The sequence below is a fragment of the Leptonychotes weddellii genome, chromosome 15, assembly GCF_054177405.1.
Source record: "Leptonychotes weddellii isolate Sample4059 chromosome 15, ASM5417740v2, whole genome shotgun sequence".
NCBI lineage: Eukaryota > Metazoa > Chordata > Mammalia > Carnivora > Phocidae > Leptonychotes > Leptonychotes weddellii.
The window spans coordinates 35,431,227-35,455,442 of record NC_138383.1 but is presented as its reverse complement, the minus strand read 5'-3'; the positions used below and the strand labels follow the sequence as shown (position 1 = coordinate 35,455,442).

General features: G+C 34.9%; 1 protein-coding gene across 1 annotated transcript in view; it reads left to right on the top strand.

Annotated features, from left to right (window-relative positions):
- Positions 1–24,216, top strand: part of NF1 (neurofibromin 1) — a 246,667-nt gene that overhangs the window by 63,973 nt on the left and 158,478 nt on the right. The window contains exons 4-8 of the mRNA XM_081805985.1: positions 2,959–3,149; positions 10,163–10,269; positions 16,333–16,400; positions 16,652–16,727; positions 17,646–17,839. Of these exons, the coding sequence (XP_081662111.1) occupies positions 2,959–3,149; positions 10,163–10,269; positions 16,333–16,400; positions 16,652–16,727; positions 17,646–17,839 (636 nt within the window). The remainder of the gene's footprint in view (positions 1–2,958; positions 3,150–10,162; positions 10,270–16,332; positions 16,401–16,651; positions 16,728–17,645; positions 17,840–24,216) is intronic.

Below are 24,216 nucleotides of genomic sequence, written 5' to 3'. Positions count from 1 at the left end.
GGAAGAGGCATATTTAAGACTATAGGCAACAAAACCTAAGCATAATGTTTTAAACTCTTTTATTGACTCTTGACCATATTCCAAAATTGTTAGACAGTGTTTATAAGTTTTCTACTTAAATTGAGGGTGAGCTAGTTCTGTTTTTAGCTTGGTGCTTTCTATTAATTTGTGATATGCTATTGTTCCTTTGTAAAATGGAGTGAAAGAGCAAAAGTGCTGTTAAATAAGATGATGTAATTGTGAAGGTGAACAGTTTTTAAACATTCTGAATCAGTTCTCTGTAGTGGTCTTGTTGCTTTGATTATAAATATCAGTATATCAGCCATATCCATGTTTGAATGGGGGTAGGGTAGTTTATTACCTCTGTCAGTCTTATAGCTTTTCTATAGTAACATTTGTAATTGAGAGGTAATGGTAAATGTATTTTGGAGAATGATTACTGATATTATTGGCCCCTGTTTAATTGATACTCTTTGGAGATAACCTAATTAAAACTCTAATAAGTGGGCATAGTATAACTTATATAATGCATAAAATATATGTTATCTTGCTCTGTCCTATTGAAAATGTATGAATTTCTTTCACTGAATTTACAATTAAAAATAATTCTATTCATATTATCAAATAATTGTGTTTTCTTGGATCACCTTCAATGATAATTATGGTTGTTGGTTGATTTTCATTTTTAGATTGAAGTATGGTGAGGTGGTTCAAGAAGAAGTGAGCCTACAAGTACATGTTTGTCATATAAATAGTTGAAATAGCTAAATGAAAATCATCAAATATTTACCAATATCATATTATGAGTAAAATTTTGTAGAATTTAAGCGATCTTTGTTCCTGCATATATGGCCATTATTCAAAAGATTGAATACTTCTGCAGTTTTTACTTGTTTATTAATTGGAGTTTCAGCATTTCTGTTGTTTGATATCAGCATTGCCACTTGAATTTTGGAGGTTTTTGTGATGTTTATTTGCTGTCTGTATGTTTCAGTGTATTTACATCTGAAAGCACTTGGATTGCAATTACAGAATCAACCATAGCACATAATTATACAAAATTTTATTTATTACCAAAATCGTCATTCATACATGAATATTATTAGCTGTTAGGTGATATATTGATGTGGAACAGTGCATCTGCAGAATAGCTTATCCATTGGTTACTTTGTTAATTGTAGGGAAAAGATTTATTTTATAAAGTAGAGATCTTAATGTTAACAGCAAGGTTGTCAAGCTTGGTGTGTCATTAACATTGGAACCACCTGACATTATGTACTCCTGATATGATACAATATGAATTTTACTGAGTTACCTGAAGTGTTTAACCTGAATTTAATCAGACCATTCGATTGAGGTTCCAGCTAAAGAAAATACAGTAACTACAAGAACAAGTCATACTACTAAGAAATAATAGAATCAACAATATGGAACATTTTGTAAGGCCCATTTTCTTAAAGTCAGTGTTATAGAAAATAAAAATGATGTATATGGAGTGTTGGGGGGGTGGTCGTTTTAGAATAAAGAGACTAAAGGAATCATGCTGCAATCATCTGAACCCTTTTTGAATCCTGATTGAATTAAAAAGAAGTTATGAGGGCGCCTGGGTGGCTCAGTTGGTTAAGCATCTGCCTTGGGCTCAGGTCATGATCCCAGAGTCCTGGGATTGATCCCTGTGTTGTGGGACTCCCTGTTCAGCAAGGAGCCTGCTTCTCCCTCTCCTCCCTGCTTGCGCTCTCTGTCGCTAGCTCTGTCTCTCTCTCTCTCAAATAAATTAAAAATAAATAAATAAATAAAAATAAATTAAAAAAATCTTAAAAAAAAAGTTATGAAAGACATTTTGGGGGCAGCTGGGGAAATTTGAATATAGATTGGGTATTAGCTGATATAAGGGGAATTGGTTTTTTTGTTGTTGTTTGTTGATGTGGTGATTGTATTGAAGCTATATTGGAGAATGCCCTTATTTTTATTTTCTAAAGATTTTATTTATTTTAAAGAGAGAGAGAGTGTGTACACGAGAGGGGAGGGGAAGGGTGAGGGGTGGGGGGGAAGAGAGACAAGCAGACTGTGCACTGAGCGCAGAGCTTTCGGGCTCCATCTCATGACCCTGAGATCATGACAGCCGAAATCAAGAGTCCGTGGCCAGCCACCCAGGTGCCCCAAGAATGTCCTTATTTATTTTTTGAATGTCATTTTTAAGAGATGCTAAAGTACCTATGATGTTTGTAACTTACTTTGAAATGGCTCAACCAAAACAAAATTATTTGTAATAAGTAAATATCTGTTTTGGTCAGTCCACCCAAAGGCAGATGTGATTGTGCACCCAGGAATTTATTTGGATTTGAGACAGATGACACAATGCACTCACAAATAAATATGAGTAACGTTTATTTGGAACTCACAACAAACTTGGGATTCCTAAGAGTGGAAAGGCTTCTATAGGGATTTGATGAACAGGGGAGAAACAGGAGTGGTGGTGGGGAGAGGGGGATGCTAAGGAGGATGGATGGGGGGCTGGACTTTAATTGTGAAAAGAGGTGAAAGATGGAAAAAAAAAAGAAAAAAGGTGAAAGATGGAACCATCCTGTTTATTAGACTGACTATAGATAGATACAGTGAACATGGTGAAATATTAACAGTTGTTGAGTGTAGGTGATGAATATATGGGTGTTCAACTCTTATGTCTGTTTGAAAATTTTCAGGGACGCCGGGTGGCTCAGTCGGTTAAGCCTCTGTCTTCGGCTCAGGTCATGATCCCAGGGTCCTGGGATCGAGTCCCACATAGGGCTCCTTGCTCAGCAAGGAACCTGCTTCTCCCTCTGCCTGCCTCTGTCTCTCTCTCTCTCTGATAAATAAATAAAATATTAAAAAAATAAAATTAAAAAAAATTTTCATACAGAAAATCTTTACATGTAAATTTAACAAAGTTTTAGAGTTATGTGATTATTTCTATTGCAGCAACCAAAGGACACAATGAGATTAGATGAAACAATGCTGGTCAAACAGTTGCTGCCAGAAATCTGCCATTTTCTTCATACCTGTAGGGAAGGAAACCAACATGCCGCTGAACTTCGGAATTCTGCCTCTGGCGTTTTATTTTCTCTCAGCTGCAACAACTTCAATGCAGTGTTTAGTCGGATTTCTACCAGGTTAGTGTATAAATCTATGTAGAACTGTTGTTAAGTAATGTAATTTTAGAAGTCTTTCTTTTGTCTGCATAAAAATAAAAAGTTGACAGAAATGAATTTGACTTGGACTTTTGTATAAATTTTATACATTGATTTCTTTGACATTTTTATTATGCAATATTGTGATACTGGTGTGTACAATTAAATGTGAGTACTGTTATGAAGTTGAAAGTCCAAATTTTAGGAAAACATATCACTCATGATGAGGTTTTTGTTTTAACACTAGGTATAAATTTTTGGTTGGGCTCTTTAATATTATTCCTTTAAATGGAATTAGCTAATCAGATAGAATAATTGAGAAGAGTAGTCAGATTTCTAATGATCTCACAGCTCTGTTCTTTATCACAAGATCCTAAGTTACCAAGCAAAAAAAAAAAAAAAAAACCCTAACGATATGGAAGCACAAGCAAGTAATTGCAAAGTAGACTTCTCCAGAAAGTAGACTGTGTTTTAAGTGTATGAATTCTAAAAGCTCCCATTTTTTGAGTATTTACAGCATATGTTGTGCTGTTTTATCCTCATAGTATCTTTGAAATGTAGGTGCTACTTCCCCTAGTTTACAGGTAAACTAATCCTAAAGAATTTATTAAGGCACTTTGCCAAATAATGGAGGACCCCAAATTTTAAAATCAGACCAGTTTCAGAGTCTATTAAGTTCATTATACCAGGCTGCTACTCTATACTTCCATTTTAACCATATTTTTATGAAATCTTTTTTATGATTTTTTTACTGTTGTGCTTCAGGATTATATGATAAATGTGATTTAAGCTTTTATTGATGATTAAAAATCACCATGTGATCATCAGTTGTGAAGAAATTGGTATATAGATGGTGCTATATGGAATAATGACCTATGGTAGCAAGTGACTCTGGAACTTGCTTTCATGCAAATGATTTGCCATCTCGTGCAAGAAGAGTCAAATGGGTCCTTAAATATGACCAAGTAGGAAGTATAACATGAATCACTTAGTGATTTAGTGAATGTAAGACTAATATAGAATGTGGAAAAACAGCCCTGTTTGTTTATTGATACATCCTTCATCTTTTGACTTGTCTGTGTTGTGTGAACAGTGGACTTCCATTAGTCAGCTTTGTTCATTCTTCTGTTGTTTTCCAACAGGTGTGAATGGAATATGCATCATAATTTGAGAGTTTGTGCTATAGTGTTTTGGGGGACTTGGCTAACTTCAAAATCCTGCTGTTTTTTTAATTAAAAATGGTATTTCTATAGTCATGATGCTAGGCAACAGTATTCTTCAATCCCTCATCAGAACTGGTGCAAAGAAAATTAAATTTTGTTTAATGGTATAATATGATTGATACTGTTAGGTAATGTTTATACAATAGAACAATGTCTTCATGAAATCTTTTGAGGGATAACATTTTATATTCTGAGTAATATTAAACTAGTTGAAGTAGCAAGGTAACTGACACCTAGGGAAGAGGAGGTTTGAAAATTATAAAAGAAAAAACAAAACCCCTTTGTTTAAGTGACTACTATACCAGCTCACTATTTGAAATAATCTTAGATTGGAGGTGAAAATTACCGAAATATTAAAATATTTTTTAGTCTATCCGAACATAAGTTGCTTTATAAAATACAGCAAATGTGCCACCTTTTAAAAACTCTAGAAATTTTCCAGTCACCAAAGGTATCATTTTATAGGATTTTGCAGCATCAATGCATGTAAATATAGACAACTTTTGTGTATTTCCTGAACCTTACTGTTTCTAGAAGAGAAGTTAAATGTCTCCAGAATAAGCTAGTTTCTGTAGCTTGGAGTGGACAGACTGCTCAGAAATGGGATCTTTGAAATACATGTTTTAGACAACTGCATTTCATGTAGCTTTTGCCAGAAATAGGAGCTGATCTTGTTAGAGGACCACTCACCTAAAAGACCATTATGATGGTTTAATTTAGATGTAGATATCATAGCTGTCATAGCATTAGGTGACTTAAAATATACAAGGGATTAGATGGCAGTTCTTTCTTTTTTTTAAAGATTTTATTTATTTGAGAGTGAGAGTTTGAGAGAGCAATAGAGCACCAGTGGGGGAGGGGGAAGGGGCAGAGGGAGAGGGAGAAGCAGAATCCCCACTCTGGGATCATGATCTGAGCCGAAGGCAGACGCTTAACTGACTGAGCCACCCAGGTGCCCCTAGAATGGCAGTTCTTTCTGAAGATTGATTTTGTATCTCATATATAATAGATGAACCAATATCATGAAAATTTACTGTTTGACTATTCTACCTGTCCACAGATGTTTCTCTTTTAGGATTAACATTAACTTTTGATATTTCTGACCTTTGATTTTTTTTTTTAAAGGAATATGGGCTACAGATCTTAAGAATCCTTCTGCTGAAGTATACCATGTTCTGTGGCTCATGGTACTCTTTTATATGGAGGATGAGCTGCTATGTCCACAGAATTACTGTACAGTTGCACTAGATCTAATTGTTTTATAGTAGGAGGGTCCTGCAGAATATCTGATTTGACATAATACCAGAAGCAGAAGACTCAGTGATTTTAAAAGTTCTATTTGATTCTTTTTTTTTTTTTTCCTTTTTAGAGAAGGGGGGAGGGGCAGAGGGAGAGAGAGAATCTTAAGCAGGCTCCATGCCCAGTGTGGAGCCCGACGTGGGGCTTGATTTCAGAACCCTGAGCTCATGACCTGAGCAGAAATCAAGAGTGAGACGCTTAACTGACTGAGCCATCCAGGTGCCTCCAAAGTTCTATTTGATCCTTTTTCTTTTTTTTAAAGATTTTATTTATTTATTTGACAGAGACACAGTGAGCGAGGAAACACAAGCAGGGGGAGTGGGAGAGGGAGAAGCAGGCTTCCCATGGAGCAGGGAGCAGGGAGCCCGATGCGGGGCTCAATCCCAGGACCCTGGGATCATGACCTGAGCCGAAGGCAGATGGTTAACGACTGAGCCACCCAGGCACCCAAAGTTCCATTTGATTCTTTTACAGATCTGATTTTATTTTATGGCTTCTTATTCTTCTTAATAGTTTTAAATTTTTATATGGCTATAATCATTTAAAACGTATTTTATATTCTCTTAAGATCTACATAATTTCATATACTTGTATGTGCCAGTTCTCATTCATAGTGAATGGTTTCCTCTCTTTTCTGTAAACTTTGATTACAAATTCATCTCTAGTGCACATCTGTATTTTCTTTGGGAATCTCTTGTAGCTGTGGGAGTGTCCTAGTGATGGTTTTTGCATTTGCTTTTGCTAAGTGCCCAGCTCTGGACTTTTTTTTGTTTTTGGTTAATTTCTCATTCCCAGATTGTATGAATAATGTAAATGTGGACCTCAAACCCTTATAAGGTAACAGCTCTGGGTGACTTTTTCCCCTACCCAAAACAGCCGGAGCAGACAGACATCTTATGTTAGTAGATTTTTTTATCTCCTTTCATTCCATCTCTCTCTGTGCAACTCACATTTAAGGAATTGCATAGTTCTTGCTAGTCATGTTTTTTGCAGGGCCCCAGTTCTATTCCCTGCATTATTAGGGTATAAAGCTTTGTATCCAGTCCCACATAGATGTTAGCCACAAACCCTGAGGTTAAGGAGAGGAAAAAACCTAGCTCCTGTGCTTCCTTTGTCACAAAGTCAGACCATGTCTTCAAAACCATCTCTGGTTTTTAGATTCCTCTCATTTCTGCACCTGGGTGGATGGGGGGTGTTTATCTTATTTTCTTTCTTTCTTTTTTTTTTTTTTTTCCCTTTTTTTCAGAGAGGGAGAGAGTGAGAAAGGTGGGGAGGAGCAGAGGGAGAGGGAGAGAAAGAATCTCAAGCAGATTCCCCACTGAGTACAGAGCCCGATGAGGGGCTCAAGCTCACAACCCTGAGATCATGACCTGAGCTGAAATCAAGAGTTGGACCTTAACCAACTGAGCCTTCCAGGCACTTTTATTTTATTTTATTTCTATACATTTTAAATATCTTTTTGTTGTACCTGGTCTTTCTAGATGTTTTAATAAGATTTCTACTTTACTTCTTTTGCTCCAACTACCCTTTGATTTCTGTCCTTCAGAAATGATGTTTAAGCCTCACAAAATACCCCTTCCCTATGGAAATACTGGGCTGTAAAAAGAATTAAACTTTTTTTCCATTTTTGCACAACTGCAAGAGTCAGCTTTTCAGAAGTTGGTGTTGCTGATTTATTAAGTTGTATTTCCTAAGGAATCATATACCATATTTCCTAGGCTCTTTGCATCAGTTGTGGAATTTTTAGCATGTAAATCAGTATTGAGGACCTTGTCATTCCCAGTGTGAACTACTAAGCTTTTCTCACCCTGATGATATGAAGAGCTTTAGTGTAAGTGCTTAGAATAATTTTAATGTTAGCTATACATCTGCAGGCTAAAGTTAGTGAAAAAGGAATTTGAGAAGGAAAAAATTGGATTGATATCATTTTTAGCAACTGAAGGTTTAGTATGATGATTAATGTCAGTTTTAGACTGCATTAAAATGGCCACAATTCGAGTTAATATTATGAGTGAGATTTTGTAGTATTTGTGCTTTTTCACCATATCTGTCCCTCTCTGCATTTATGAACATTAGTAATTCCATTCATCTGCTTACATTTTTGATATCTTAATTGAAGTAATGAGTATTCCTCATTAGGAAGCACAATTCAGTAGATTAACAATGTCAGCTTTTGAAAAGCTGACTTCTCACAGCAAAGGAAACAAGACGACAAAACCAAAAGACAACTGACAGAATCTGGGAGAAGATGTTTGTAAATGACATATCAGATAAAGGGCTAGTATCCAAAATCTGTAAAGAACTTATCAAACTCAACACCTAAAAAAACAAATAATCCATTCAAGAAATGGGCAGAAGACCTGAACAGACATTTCTCCAAAGAAGACATACAAGTGGCCAACAGACACATGAAAAAGTGCTCAACATCGCTCGGCATCAGGGAAATCCAAATCAAAACCTCAATGAGATACCACCTCACACCAGTCAGAATGGCTAAAATTAAAAAGTCAGGAAATGACAGATGTTGGTGAGGGTGCAGAGAAAGGGGAACCCTCCTACACTGTAGGTGGGAATGCAAGCTGGTGCAGCTACTCTGGAAAACAGTATGGAGGTTTCTCAAAAAGTTGAAAATAGAGCTACCCTACCACACAGCAATTGCACTACTGGGTATTTACCCCACAGATACAATGTAGTGATCTGAAGGGGCCCCTGCATCCCAATGTTTGTAGCAGCAATGTCCACAGTAGTGAGACTATGGAAAGAGCCCAGATGTCCATTGACAGATGAATGGATAAAGAAGATGTGGTGTGTATATGTGTATATATACATACACACACGCAGTGGAATATTACTCTGCCATCAAAAAAATGAAATCTTGCCATTTGCAATGATGTGGATGGAACCAGAGGGTGTTATGCTAAGCAAAATAAGTCAATCCGAGAAAGACAATTATTATATGATCTCACTATTATCTGGAATTTAAGAAACAAAAGAGGATCATAGGGAAAGAAAGGAAAAAATAAAACAAGATGAAACCAGGGAGGGAGACAAACCATAAGAGACTTTTTTTTTTTTTAAGATTTTATTTATTTGACAGAGACACAGCAAGAGTGGGAGCACAAGCAGGGGGAGTGGGAGAGGGAGAAGCAGGTTTCCCACTGAGTAGGGAGCTCGACGTGGGACTCAATCCCAGGACCCTGGGATCATGACCTGAGCCAAAGGTAGACACTTAACTGACTGAGCCACCCAGGTATCCCCCATAAGAGACTCTTAACCATAGGAAACAAACTGAGGGTTGCTCGAGCAGAGGGAGGTTGGAGGATGGTGTAACTGGGTGATGTGCGTTAAGGAGGGCATGTGATGTAATGAGCACTGTATATTATATAAGACTGATGAATCACTGACGTCTTTTTGAAAGCAATAATACGTTATATGTTAATTAATTGAATTGACAATAAATAAAGCAAGCAAATAAAATAATAAAAGAAAATCTGACTTCTGTGGTTGTTAGTGAGAGATGGAGGAAAAATTTTATTCAGACTTAAGTGAATTTTTTTATGAGTTTAACAAAATCTGTTTTTGTTAAGTGTTAAATTTTTCTGCTTTTGTGGTAACTTCATATTTAGTATAAGGGAAATTTGGGGTTTGGAAAGATTCTTGTCTTTACAAGAATAAGTTTTGTGAGGGAGGGACATTAATCAAATAATCACATAAATACACATATAGATTGTGAAAAATACAAGGAATAAATGCTTACTCATTTTTTCAATATGAAGTAAATGTATCCTATAGATGTAGATAAAATACCATTTGTTTCTGAAGTCTAATTGATGTAATCAGAAGTTAATAAATTTATTTTCATTACAGAAAAATTTTAAAAATACACATAGCACAGAGACTGGTATTTCAAATACTTATGTATCTCTCTGCTTCAGTAGTTCTCTGCATGCTGTGATTTTTTTGTTTAGATAAAAATTGTATAAATTTGAGGTGTACAACATAATGATTTGATTTATGTATACACAGTGAAGTCTACTGGATTATCTTGGCTTCTTTTATCATATCTCCCAGGTAGTTATGTACCTGTAAATCTTATAAGGAGTATTTATTGTCTTATTTATTTTTTTTAAAATGTATTTTTTTAAAGATTTTATTTATTCATTTGAGACAAAGAGACAGAGAGACAGAAACAGAGAGAGAACATGAGCAGGGAGAAAGGCAGAGGGAGAGGGAGAAGCAAACTCCCCGCTAAGCCAGGAGCCCGATGTGGGGCTCGATCCCAGGACCCTGGGATCATGACCTGGGCCGAAGGCAGACGCTTAACCATCTGAGCCACCCAGGCGCCCCTATTGTCTTATTTTTTTATGTATATTTTTTCTTATAAACTCATCATTGGGGTGAGAAGAATCTGTTCAGTTCAGAATTTTGAACTTTCCTTAAGATAGTAAATTATTTTTGGTTTTTACTTTTCAGATTACAGGAATTGACTGTTTGTTCAGAAGACAATGTTGATGTTCATGATATAGAATTGTTACAGTATATCAATGTGGATTGTGCAAAATTAAAACGACTACTAAAGGGTAAGTTTAAATGTAAGATATATTTGAGACTAATCACTGTGAGTGAAAAACCAGTGTTTGAATGTATGAATTGTCCTAATTGTGTTGAACTAGAACATCAAAGTGGATTTTATAATGCAAATGTTCTTGGGAAATGGATAATAATGCTTAATGGTTCAATAATTTTTGAGCCTTTGAAAACAAAAAAATGAGTATCTTAAATCTTGGTAATGGAAAGTTTTGTTCAACTACAAGTTTTGCTTTAACAAAGAGAACATACAGGGGCTGTTACTTAATTTTTCTAGAATTTTATTTCTTAAGGATAGTTATAGGTTATAGAAGTTATCTGTTTAGCTGTTGTAGTGCCAAAAGCAGATTGTTTAGCAGGATATCAAAGTTCCATTGCAGAATGGAACCAGAAGATTGTGATTTTATGACAATAGGAGGAATTGAGACGGGCATCTCATTTCTGATACTTGTGTTTTCACGTGTGTTACTGACTTTCTGACTGACTTTGCAGAATTAGTCTCTTACCTTTTCAGTGCTTTTTGCTTCCTTGTAGAACATTTCAGTTATAATCCCATCTGGTGACATTATAATGCTTAATATGTGATTTCATTTATTTTTTAAAGATTTATTTCAGAGAGTGAGAGAGGGGGGGATGGGAAGGGGCAAAGGGGAAGAGAGAAATCCAAGCAGACTCTGCGCTGAGCTTGAGCCAGATGTGGGCTTGCTCCCATGACCCGAGATCATGGCCCCAGCCGAAACCAAGAGTGGGACACCTAACCGACTGTGCCAGCCAGGCGCCCCTTAATATGTGATTTTAAAGCTTTGGAAAATGCTTTGCAAGATTATGTTGATTAAAATAAACAGTCTCAAGGAATTGAGAGAATTTTTGTGATAAGCATGAAAGTGTTAATTAAATAAAATATTAATGAACATTATTAATAAACTGAGTATAAATAAATTCACTTCACAAAAATTGTTTCTTAGTTTTGTGTAATATTGGATCCTAGCTAATTTAAATGTGAATCCTTACAGTATATGATTCACACTTTTTAATTTTACTTTGTATATTGATTAAGGAATTATGAAAAATGTTTTTAGTGTCTGACCTAAAAGAAGATTTAGTTATGTTAACTGTGAAAACCTCAACAGTTCTGCAATGTAATTGTCAAAACACCTTGTTTATTGTTTTCCTAACATTTGCTTTAAACTCAGTAACTGTTTCACCAGAGATGTAAAAAGGCTATATCTAGGGGCGCCTGGGTGGCTCAGTCAGTTAAGCGTCTGCCTTCAGCTCAGGTCATGATCTCAGGGTCCTGGGTTCGAGCCCCATGTCAGACTCCCTGCTCAGTGGGGAGTCTGCTTCTCCTTCTGCCCCTTGCCCCTTGCTCATGCTTTTGTGCTTTCTCTCTCCTCTCTCTCTCTGAAGTAAATAAACAAAATCTTTAAAAGAAAAAACGTCTATGTAGATCAATACTATAAGGCTATGTTCTATTTCTATTACCGATTTTAGGTCATTACTATTATAAGACCGAGCAACAATTAAATCACTTTCAGTAACTTTAATAAAGAAATAAAATGGATCATTTTAGCTATTATGTTAAGTGGACAACAATTGTTTTAAACTATAATAAACCACAATTCAGTTCACAGTTGAAATTTTTAAGATCTTAGAGTCTATCATTAAATGTTAGTTAAGGATGATAAAATTTAGAGATTTTCTCTTTGTATAAAATTTAAGAAGTATAAGCAGATTTTTGTGATTTTTCGTAACTGTTTAGTGACATTTCAGAAATAAATCTAGTCCTGGTTGCCCATAAGTAGGTACTTGTTTAAAACATCAGTTTTCTTAGAAATGTTTAATCTGTAATAATTAATTTAAATGGTTCCCCATGTCCAAATAAGAGAAACTAAATGTGTAAATAAATGTCTCTTTTTATTGTGATAAGTCATCCCTATTGACTGTAACCGTCTCATGAATGTAAATTTAGAGTATAGCTGATAAATGTGTAAAGTATAAAAATGCCAGTATTAAATAGGCCAGCAAAAGTTGGCTGTAGGTGACAATGGTGAAAAGAGTGGTATCTTCCTGTAATATGTTTTAAGTTCACTTTATGAGCACTGGGTGTTATACACAACTAATGAATCGTTGAACACTACATCAAAAACTAATGATGTCCTATATGTTGGCTACCTGAACATAATAAAAAATAAATAAATAAAACGCACAGCATTTGTTAAGAAACTGTGTTCAAGAAACCATGCTAAGTGCTAGGATTACAAAGATTAATAAAGTATTGAATCTGTCTCCACAGAGCTCATGACCTGGTTTATGAGACAAATATATTATTACCAAATTATTTGCAAAGTAATGTGGCAAACTCAGGGTGAGCATATAGTGAGGGAAGAGGTATGTATTTGGGGGTAAGACTGGTTAAGAGGAAAAGAGCAAAATATGGAGGTACAAGAGCCGGCCAGATTGTGTTAATAAAAGCAGAGTGATATTTGTTGCATTTTCAGCATGTGCCACACATTATCCTCTGCAGTTTCGTGCCTTTTCTCATCCATCCTCACAGGAACCCTGTGAAGCACATAGTAGTATTATCATCCCCTATGTAGATGAGGAAATTGAGGCGTCAGTATCATTTTCAAGGTCAGACAGCTAGTGAGTGGCACGGGAAGATTCATATCGCATCAGCCTGTCTCTAGAGCCAACTGTTACACAGTTGTGCTTATGGGTTATATAATTTAAAAAAAAAGTGGCCATGGGAAGTGATGGAAAGGCTTTAAGGCAGGATCAGTATTTTATTTTAGACATACCACTTTGCTTGAAATTTGCAGGATGGCAAAAGTTTACATGAAGTTCTGGGACTTGGTTGTATAGTAACGTGAGTGAAAAATGAGGGTAGAGCAGGTCTTAATGGAATGGGGGTAGGGTAGATAACCAATTTGGTAATGGTATTTAGGAAGTAGAGTACACCAAAATACATAAAATACATCACCTAACATGTGGTGATTTAGATACGTGAGGTTAAAGAGAAGTATCACCAAGTATTACAGAGCAAGCTGATTGACGCGGGAAAGGAAAGGAAGGATTGATAGCAGTAAAGAGCATAGCCAAGAAAATGATAAATTTAGTTTTATATCTATTGCCTTTGAGGTATGGGTTGGCTGTCCAGTCAGAAACTTGTACAACTGGAATAATAAAAGGCATATACTTTGGAATTAAGAATAGACTACTGTGTATAACATATTCATGGTGTCGTAAAGGTAAAGTTAATGAACGTGGGAAGGCAAAAAGGCTCAAGAGCACTTTGAAGTATAATGCCATTATTTGGAAATCAAAGGAGAGCAAGAGCAAGGGAAGTTGTAGGAATACATTTTAAAACTGACTTAGAGAACAAATCACTCAATTCCAAGTCCAGAAAAAAGGACATTTAAATGTTTAGACAGTTTTATTACTCAAAGACTCATCTCTTAGAAAGATATTTATATAAAAATAGTAAGTACCTGTATCCCTCCATTAAAAGTCCATAGGAGGCAACGAAAATAAAAATAAGCAAGTGGGACTATACCAGATTAAAAGCTTCTGCACAGCAAAGGAAGCATCAACAAAATGAGAAGGCAGCTTACTGAATGGGAGAAAATATTTGTAAATCATGTATCTAATAAGAGGTTAATATACAAAATATGTGACAAACTCTCACCTCAATAGCAAAAAAACCTCATATTGTGATTAAAAATGGGCAGAGGACCTCAAAAATATCTATTTTTCCAAAGAAGGCCAACAGGTACATGAAAGATGTTCAGCATTACTCATCATCAGGCAAGTGCAAATCAGAACCACGTGAGGTATCTCCTCACATTTCTTAGAATGGCTGTTATCAAAACAAGAAATAATAAGTTGGTGAGAATGTCCACTATTGGTGGGAATGTAAATTGGCACAGCTGCCAAGCAAAACAGTATGGAGGTTCCTCAGAAAATTAAAGGGAGAACTACCATATGATCCAGCAATTCCACTTCTTGGTACTTATCCAAAGAAAATGAAAACATTAACTTGAGAAGATATATATACCTGGTGTTCATTGCAGCATTATTTTACAATAGCCAAGGTATGGAGACAACTTCAATATCCATTGACAAATGAATGGATAAAGAAGATGTGAAATATATGTATGTATTTAAAATGTACATATATGTTTATACATATGTTTAAAAATATATTTTATATCTTATATATAAGATACATAAAATGGAATATGTGTATTCTATATTAAAATGGAATATTATTCATCCATAAAGAAGGAGGAAATCTTAACCATTTGTGACAACACAGATGGACCTTGAGGGAATTATGCTAAGTGAAATATGTCAGACAGAGAAAGACAAATATTGTATGTCTCACTTATATATGGAATCTTAAAAAAAAAAAAAAACAACAACCAAGCTCATAGATATGGAGAACAGAGTGGTGTTTGCCAGACGTGAGGCAAGGGATGGGAGAGTGAGCAAAATAGGTGAAGGGAGTCAAAAGGTAAAAACTTCCAGTTATAAAAAGTCATGGGGATGTAATGTACAGCATGGAACTATAGTTAATAGTACTGGATTGCGTATTTAAAAGTTGCTAAGAGAGTAGATCTTAAAAGTTCTCATCACAAGAAAAAAAATTTGTAACTACATATAGTAATGGATGTTAACTAAACTTACTGTGATTATTTCACAATATATTCAAATACTGAATCATTATGTTGTATACCTGAAACTAATATAATGTTGTATGTCAATTATACCTCAGTTAAAACAAGCAAAGTCCCTAGGCAGAGTTTTCTGCCAAAGGACTGTTACCAGTAAAATAGTTTATAGAAGGTTCATTTTTTCCAGGTATAAATCTTTTTATAGATGGGGACAACACATTTACGGAAGAGGAAATAAAAATATCTAATACATTCATATGGAGAAATGTTTAGTCTTGTTTTTAAAGTTCAGTCCACTATTTTGAACAATCAAATTAGCAAAATAAAAACAAAAACATGTTTTATGATGACAAGAATGTTGATAAGGCTACTTTCATATGCTGCTTGGTGTGAGTGACATTTGGCCCAACCCTTCTGAAAATCAGCTTGGCAATATTTATCAAGAGCCTTAAAAAATATTCATCTCTTTGACCAGATAATTCTACTTCTAGATCTTATCCTAAAGAAATGAACAGTAATATGGAAAATATTTGGATATAAAAGTGTTTATTAGTGTTATATATAATAATGATATATTAGAAATATCTTAAACATACAATTGGAAAATGTTTAAATAACCAGTGACTTAATATATTGACTTAAATATGCTGAAAGACACCAGAGCATACTTGAACAGACTGTGGCTTTGAAACCCAATTCAATAGTTTGTTAGATCTGTAACCTCAGAAACACAATTTGCTCATTTATAATATCTGAAAATATTAAGATTTTGAAAGAAATACATTAGATTAAAAATACCTGGCTTGTTGTAATTGTTAAGTTATAGTTACTATCATATTTAGAGTCATCATATATGTATGAAGAATTTTTAATGATATGGAAAAAATTTGGGATACTACATAAAATGAAGAGAACAGGTTTGGTTTAGCCTTTACGATCTCAGTTGTGGTAAATATATTTGTCTTATACTTGCGTACGAAAAGGGGTGGAAGAAAGTTCATCACACTGTTACCTGTGATTCTGAATGGTACGAATCATGGATGATGTTTTAAATTCCCCTTAGAATGTTGTGTATTTTTTAAATTTTCTACAATGACCATGTGTTTTATACTTTAAAAATCAATTATTATTAAAAAAAACCAAACCAAGAACCTTTGAAATTCAAGGCATGTTTGCTTTTCAAATTTGTCTTTAGTGGACATAATCAGTGAATTTTTGGTTTATATTAATTGTCTTTACCTTCACATTGCTTATAAATAATACTGGAACTAAAGTTTGTATGTAAAAGGAAAGTTTAGTTGGTTTATTTGTTTGTTTTTACAAGTAGCTCTGAATTTGTGTTAACTAATCTTAGAGTTAATTAAAAAATTTTTTTTCCCCCAGAAACTGCATTTAAATTTAAAGCCCTAAAGAAGGTCGCACAGTTAGCAGTTATAAATAGCCTGGAAAAAGTAAGTTATAACCTCTTTGATATTAAAATTTTGTTAAATTTTGCTTGTAAATATTGCTGTCTTTACTATTAGAATCAGAAGTGATGACTTCAGTGATAATTTCACATTAATATTTAGGAGGCATGCATTACAGTATTCTTATGAAGGAAATGAGAAGTTTGTAATATAATTGGGGTTGTGTGACATTTTGTTTACTATATTTTGAAGATACCCCTGCTTTCATATAAAAGCATATGTTTTGTTATTTATAGGCATTTTGGAACTGGGTAGAAAATTATCCAGATGAATTTACAAAGCTATACCAGATTCCACAGACTGATATGGCTGGTAAGAATAAGATTATTCATCTTTTAAACTCTTCCTTATGAGGTAAAAGCCTATCACTTTCCAGATTATTTATGTTAAGGTGCTTTTACATCTTGTCAGCTGATGTCAAATAGGAAATATTATTTTTCTCTTATATTTCAAAATTTCCCTCAATGCTTTTCTTTCCTTTGAGCAAATTTGCAAAAGCAGTTTGGAGTAAAGCTCTCATCTTTAGAGTTGTGGATTTGATATTTGATGGCTCTTCTTTGTAGAGAAGTACTCTTTGTGCTCTGAGGCTTCATTTTGTATTTAGGGAGATGTGTATAAAGTAGTAATATCCTTACTTAGAATTCTTGAGATACAACTGTGATGCAGAGAATACAGAATCCGGAGAGTATGATGATTCCCTGTGAGAAGTTGTCCAGTCTACTTCTTGTGTACATCACACTTTGCAAAAGGCCCTGCACATTGAGACTAAACACAAGTTTGTCTGTTCTGAAATGTAACCTTTTCTAGGATGGATCAAGATAGCTCTTTTATTTTTTTTATTTATTTTTAAAAGATTTATTTATTTATTTGAAAGAGAATGAGAGCGAGAGAGAGCATGGGGGCAGGGGCAGAGGAGGAGAATATCCAAGTAGACTCCAGCTGGGCGTAAAGCCTGATGTGGGGCTTGATCTCACAACCCATGAGATCATGACCTGAGCCAAAACCAAGGCAGACGCTTAACTGACTGAGCCACCCAGGTGCCCCAAAATAGCTCTTTTAATACATAGACAATATAATATTGCTTGTCTGCTTACCTGAAATTTGTTTAAATGAACTTCCAGTTTATCTTTAAAAAATTTGACCTTTGGGTTTTTGGATAGTGCTGGCTTTTAGTTTAATGTCAGAGATATTCTCATTTAGTAATATCATTTAATTGTATTTTTCACATAGAGTGTGCAGAAAAACTGTTTGACTTGGTGGATGGTTTTGCTGAAAGCACCAAACGTAAAGCAGCGGTTTGGCCACTACAAATCATTCTCCTTATCTTGTGTCCAGAAATAATCCAGGATATATCCAAGGATGTGGTTGATGAAAACAACATGAATAAGGTGAGGAGGGCAAAGTTATTTCCATTATGTCCAGATGTCATCTAGTTCATTTTAATCAAGGTGTGTATGACTTTAGGCTTAATATTCTGTAAGCACAATAATTCAGGGGACCATTTCTAATTATCACTTTAGGTCTCTTTGTTTGCTGGCCTTGGCAGAGACATACTCATATAAAAATTCTTTTGAAGGGAAAATAAATGATACCCTCATTAATTAAAGATTTTAAAACAATTCTTTAGTTTCATTTTTTTACCAGAGAAGACTAAGTGATACCAGAGAAGACTAAGTGATACTTCTGTCAGTGAAATGTAGTTTCTATAACAATTACAGCAATGGTTGCCCTATTAGAATCCATCACTTTTGTGTTATTTGCATGTACTTAGTGGTGTATCTACTTGGTGCTAATGAAATTGTCTAGTAACTATTTTCAGATATTTTAGAACAGTTTTCATAGCATTTTATTAGGAAGGTAGGATACCACATACGCTATCTATAGTGAAATTGGTACTATAACAACTGCTAATTTTAAGGGACTCTTAAAATTTTTTAAAAATAGAGCAGGGTAGGGTGTTAATCTTACTGTTTTATTTGAATTTCTTTATTCAGTTTGTTTTGGTAATTGATTTTTCTTTGTTTCTTTGTTTCTTTTTTTCCTATTTATTTATTTATTTTTGCCACTTTGGGAGAAATACTTTTAGCTGAGTGAACATGAAATGGGCTCCTGCATGACTTGCCTGTGGATGGAGATGTTCAGAATCAGTGGAATGATTCAATACTTTGTAGAAATATTGGATAGGGAATTTATGCAATAGATGGCTAAATAAATGAACTTAGGTAATCCTTTAGAGTTTGTGATGCTGTGGTACACCACTTAGGTCTGTAGCCTCGCTCTTCCATTGTGAGGATACCGTTTTTCATGTTAGATTGCTTTGGAGCCTGTCAAAAGAGTAAATTTTGGGAGGGTTTCTGTTTATTGGGAAAATAAACAGAGGTAAAAAGCTATTATAAATTCAGTATTACTCTTAGGTGAACTTATATTTGAATAATCACAGCTACATCTTTCCAAATGTTTATTGATTATTTGTATATCTTCTATGAATTTCTCATTTTCCATTGAATTTTTTTTTTTTTTAAGATTTTATTTATTTGAGAGAGAGAGGACAAGTAGGCGGAGGGGCAGAGGGAGAGGGAGAGGGAGAAGGAGACTCGCCACTGAGCAGGGAGCCCGACACAGGGCTCGATCCCAGGACTTTGGGATCATGACCTGAGTCAAAGGCAGACACTTAACCGAGTGAGCCACCCAGGCGCTCGAATTGTTTGTTCTTTATTGATGTGTAGGGTGTGTGTTGTATGTACACTTTTTACTTAGTTTCTTTTTTTAAACTTTGTTTATGGGTTTTTTTGTTTTTGTTTTTGCTATTTAGATATTTAAAATTTGTAGTAGTCAACTCTGTCTTTTTCTGTCTCTTAGTTTTTTTGGTCATACTGTTCCTAACCAAGATTTTATTTATTCATTTTATTGATATATAATTCACATACCATAAATTCATTCTTCTAAAGTGTACAATTCAGTGGTTTTTAGCATATACAAAAAGTTGTGCAACCGTCACTGCAATCTAATTCAAGAACATTTTTGTCATTCCTGAAAGAAACCTCGTACCTGTTAGCAGTCACTCCTTACTCCTGTCTCACCTAGACTCTGGCAACTACTGATCTGCTTTCTGTCTCTATGGATTTGCCTATTCTGGATATTTCATATAAATGGAATCATATAATATGTGACCTTTGTATCTGGAACATCCCAAGATTTTTGAAATATACTTTTATATATTTCTTAGTACTTTTCCAGGTTAAAAAACTTAGATTTTAAAATCTTTCTGGATTAAAAAAAAGTATTTTTTTTTTTAATGTATTCTCACTCTTTCCTAGTCACATTACTTATGAGCCAACCAGTATTAATGGTTGGTTGATATGTATCCTTCCTTTTGTATCTACTTGCTCATACAAACATTCAAATGAAAATACACATACATACATAGTGTGGTGATGGTTATATTTTAAAATGAAGTCATATAATATATTTTTAAGTACTCTCTCTACCCAATCTGGGGCTCGAACTCATGACCCTGAGACCAAGAGCTGTATGCTCCACTGACTGAGCCAGCCAGGCATCCCAAAATGAAGTCATTGTATACACATTACTCTGCATCTTGCTTTATTTACCTAAGAGTATATCTCGGCTGTTCCTCAGAATAGTTGATAACACATTCCTTTAAGTGTTAGGTAATATTCTATTACACTAATGAGCCTCATTTACTCAGCCATTTCACTGTGAATGGATGAATACTTAAATTTTTTTTCAGTTTTTTGACATTACATTTAATCCTTTAGTAAATATCTGTGTTCATGTATTTTTGTTAACTGATGCTTTTAATTCTATAGAGTAGAATTCCAAAACTGTGATTCTGTGTCAAGGGCATTTGTATTTAAATTTTTTTTTAAGATTTTATTTATCTTAGAGAGGGAAAGAGAGAAGAGCGCCAGCACCCGTGTACAAGTGAGAGGAGGGGCAGCAGGAGAGGGGAGACAGAATCCCAAGCAGACTCCCCACTGAGTGCAGAGCCTGGTGCAGGGCTCAATCTCATGACCCTGAGATGATGACCTGAGCCGAAATCAAGAGTTGGATACCCAACTGAATGAGCCATCCAGACGCCCCTGTATTTAAAATTTTTAATAGTTATTCTTAGATTTACATTCCCCAATATTCATCGCATGTCACATTAGAATCATAATGCCTGTTTTTCTGCATCCTCACCAGGACTGCGTGGTTGTCAGTCTTCAATGAGATGAAGAAGAGTAACTGATTTTACTGCTTATGATTAGTGAGGTTCAGGATCATTTCTGTTTTGTGGTCATTTGCATGTTTTCTTTTGCATGTCTGTTCATTTCCTTTACTTATTTTCCTTTTTTAATTTTTTTTGTCAGTCTCTCTATTAACTTCTGGGACTTTTTGTCTATTAGTCTCTTACTTGATGATACCATATTTGATTTAGAAGAATGTTTTATAGTTTCCAAATTGTTAAATTTTTTGGTGATTTTTAAAGATTTAATTGTGGTTAGAAAATGGTAGTACATATTTGCTTTAAAAAGTGTTCTGTGGTCCTGGAGAAGAATGTGTATCATTTCTTTAGGGTACAGAATTTAATGTAAATGTTTAAAACTGCATGTAGAACTGTTCTGTAGCTCTTGAGAACGCCTGTAGGGGCTTGAGAGGCCCCTATGAATATGCTGTGGGAAATGCTTGGTTTAGCTGTCTGAGCTCCCCCAACCCTTAAGTAGCCAGTAGACTCTGGGCAGTGTGGCAGAACTCCTTCTAGGCATTGGTAATCACACTTAGCTCTTTATTATAAAGCAAGCAAAGAACAAACAACAAACAAATAGAACCCTAAGCAGATCAGATCGGGCTCTCATTTACACATTGTAGACTGCGAACTATATGAAAAGTGGTTCTCTTTTTCAGTTTATAGTTTTTGTTATTATTATTTTATTGTGTTTTTATTTCATTAGGGAAGGTAGTATCATGACTCCACACAGTGATCTTTATTATACTTATGAAACAGTAATGAGCCGCTGATCTGAAAAGCCCTGCAGGACAGCCCTCCTCTTTGTGATTTCTTAGGACCTTGGACAGCAAAGACTCTGCCATTTTTAGAACATAGCTTCCATGGAAGTTGATTCTATTCTGCTGACCAGAAGGAAAAACATGGGAAATCATGCTGAGGATTTTTATGGGCCAGGCCTGGAAATGGCACACTTTTATTCACATTGCATTGGGTAGAACTCTGTCACATGGCCACATCTAACTGTAAGAGAACCTGAGAAATACATCTATATCCCCCAGGAACCAAGGAATGAAGGAGTTAGGAGAGAGAGGAGGAGTCAGGGATGGCTTAGACTGTTGTCTCCCTAGAATTCCCAGTTATTTCTTTATGGGTGCAAAGCTATATATCAGGAGTACCTGTCCATATAGCCAGAATAGTGCTGGCTATATGTGCTGCAAGAAGAGGCGTGGAACCTTAGTTGAACTTGAAGTAAGAATAGAACTTAGAGAGACAGAGTTGTTTAGGCCAGGGTGATCAAGAAAATGGATGTTCAGAAAAGTTAGCTAGAGGGTGGAAGATTCATGCAGGTGATGATAAGAAATGAAGATGAAGAGGCAGATGTGAGCAATATGGAAGATACTGTGAGCCAGTTGGGGTTGAAACTTTAAGTTTAGGGTTAAAGGTGAGATATGCAAAGTAGTGTTTTTGGCTGATAAAAGGAAATTCCAAAGTGGGAGCTGGGTCAAAATAAATGTGAGTTTATCTTTTAAAATTTTATTTACTTATTTATATTGTGGTAAAATAACCTTAAATATACAAGTACAAGTGTACATCAAGTACATTCACAGTGTTTTGCAACCATCATCATTATCTATTAGTGAACTTTTTTTAGTCCTCTTAAATTCTGTATGTTAAACATGACTTCTCATTCACCCTATTCCTAGCCCCTGGTAGCCTCTATTCTATTCTTGGTTTCTCTCAGTTGCCTATTCTAGGTACCTCATATCGGTGATATTATACAATATTTATCCTTATATGTCTGGCTTACACCATTTAACATAATATTTTCAAGATTGATCCATTTTGTTGCATGATCAGAATTTCATTCCTTATTATGGCTGAATAAATATTCCATTGTATGTTATATACCACATTTTGTTTATCTCCTGGAAATTTCTTGTGTGCAGTGATATTCCATTGTGGTTTTGATTCACATCTTTTTTTTTTAAGTTTTTTTTTTTCTTTAAGTTTATATATTTAGGTAATCCCTACACCCAACATGGGGCTTGAACTCATGACCCTGACATTAAGAGTTGCATGCTCTTCTGACTGAGGCAGCCAGGTGCACTGATTTGCATCTTTCTAGTGACTAACAGTGTTGATCATCTTTTCATAAGCTTATTGGCCATTTGTATATCTTCTCTGGAGATGTGTCTATTAAAGTTCTTTGCCCATTTTTTAATTGGGCTATTTTTTGTTGTTGTTGAGTTGTAGGAGTTCTTTACATGTCATAGATGGTAATCGCCTATCAGATATATGATTTGCAAATGTTTTATCCCATTCTGTGGACTGTCATTTTACTTTCTTAATAGTGTCATTTGATACACAAAGGTTTTTCATTTTGATGAAGTCCACTTTATCCATTTTTTTTTTGTTGTTGTTGCTAGTGCTTTTTTGGTTTTATATCCAATCGTTGCCAAATCCAATGTTGTAAAGATTTTCTTTTATGTTCTCTTCTAGGAGTTTTATAGTTTTAGCTGTTTAGATCTTTGAGCTATTTTGAGTTAATTTTTATATATAAGGTAAGGGAAAGGTCTGGCTTCATTCTTTTGCATATGGATATCCAGTTTTCCCTGCACCTTTTGTTCAAAAAACTGTCCTTTCTCCATTGAATGGTGTTAGCACACTTGTTGAAAATAATTTGATCCTGTATGCAAGGATTTCTTTCTAGACTTCCTGTTCTATTTTATTGGCGTATAGGTCTGTTCTCATACCATTACCACAGTGTTTTGATTTTTGTAGCTTTGTAGTAAGTTTTGAAATCAGGAAGTATGAGTCTTCCAACTTTATTCTTTCTCAAGATTGTTTAGTCTATTTCTTGTTACTTGATATCCCATATGAATTTCTGGACGGGTTTTTTCTATTTATACAAAAAATGCTGTTGGGGTTTTGATAGGGATTGCATTGAATCTGTAGATTGTTTTGGGTACTGTGGACATTTTATCAATGTTAACTCTTCTAGTCAATGAACATGGGATGTGTTTCCATTTATTTATGTCTTTAATTTCTTTTAACACAGTTTTCATTGTATAAGCTTTCACCATCTTGGTTAATTCCCAAGTATTATGTTCTTTTTAATGCTATCATAAGTGGAATTGTTTTCCTACTTTCCTTTTTAGATAGTTGATTGCTAGTGTCTAGAAATGCAACTGATTTTTATATGTTGATTTTGTATCCTAGAACTTTGCTAAATTTTCTAGCTCTAACAGGTGTGTGTGTGTTTAAGGTGTTCTGCAAATAAGATTGTATCATCTGAGAACAGAGGCCATTTTACTTCTCCTAATTTGAATGACTTTTTTTTTTTTACATTAAGGTTCATTTTTAAAAAAAATTTTATTCTGTTAATCAGCATACATTACATCATTAGTTTTTGATGTAGTGGTCCATGATTCATTGTGCATAACACCCAGTGCTCCATGCAGAACATGCCCTCCTCAATACCCATCACCAGGCTAACCCATCCTCCCACCCCATTCCCCTCTAGAACCCTCAGTTTGTTTTTCAGAGTCCATCATCTCTCATGGTTCGTCT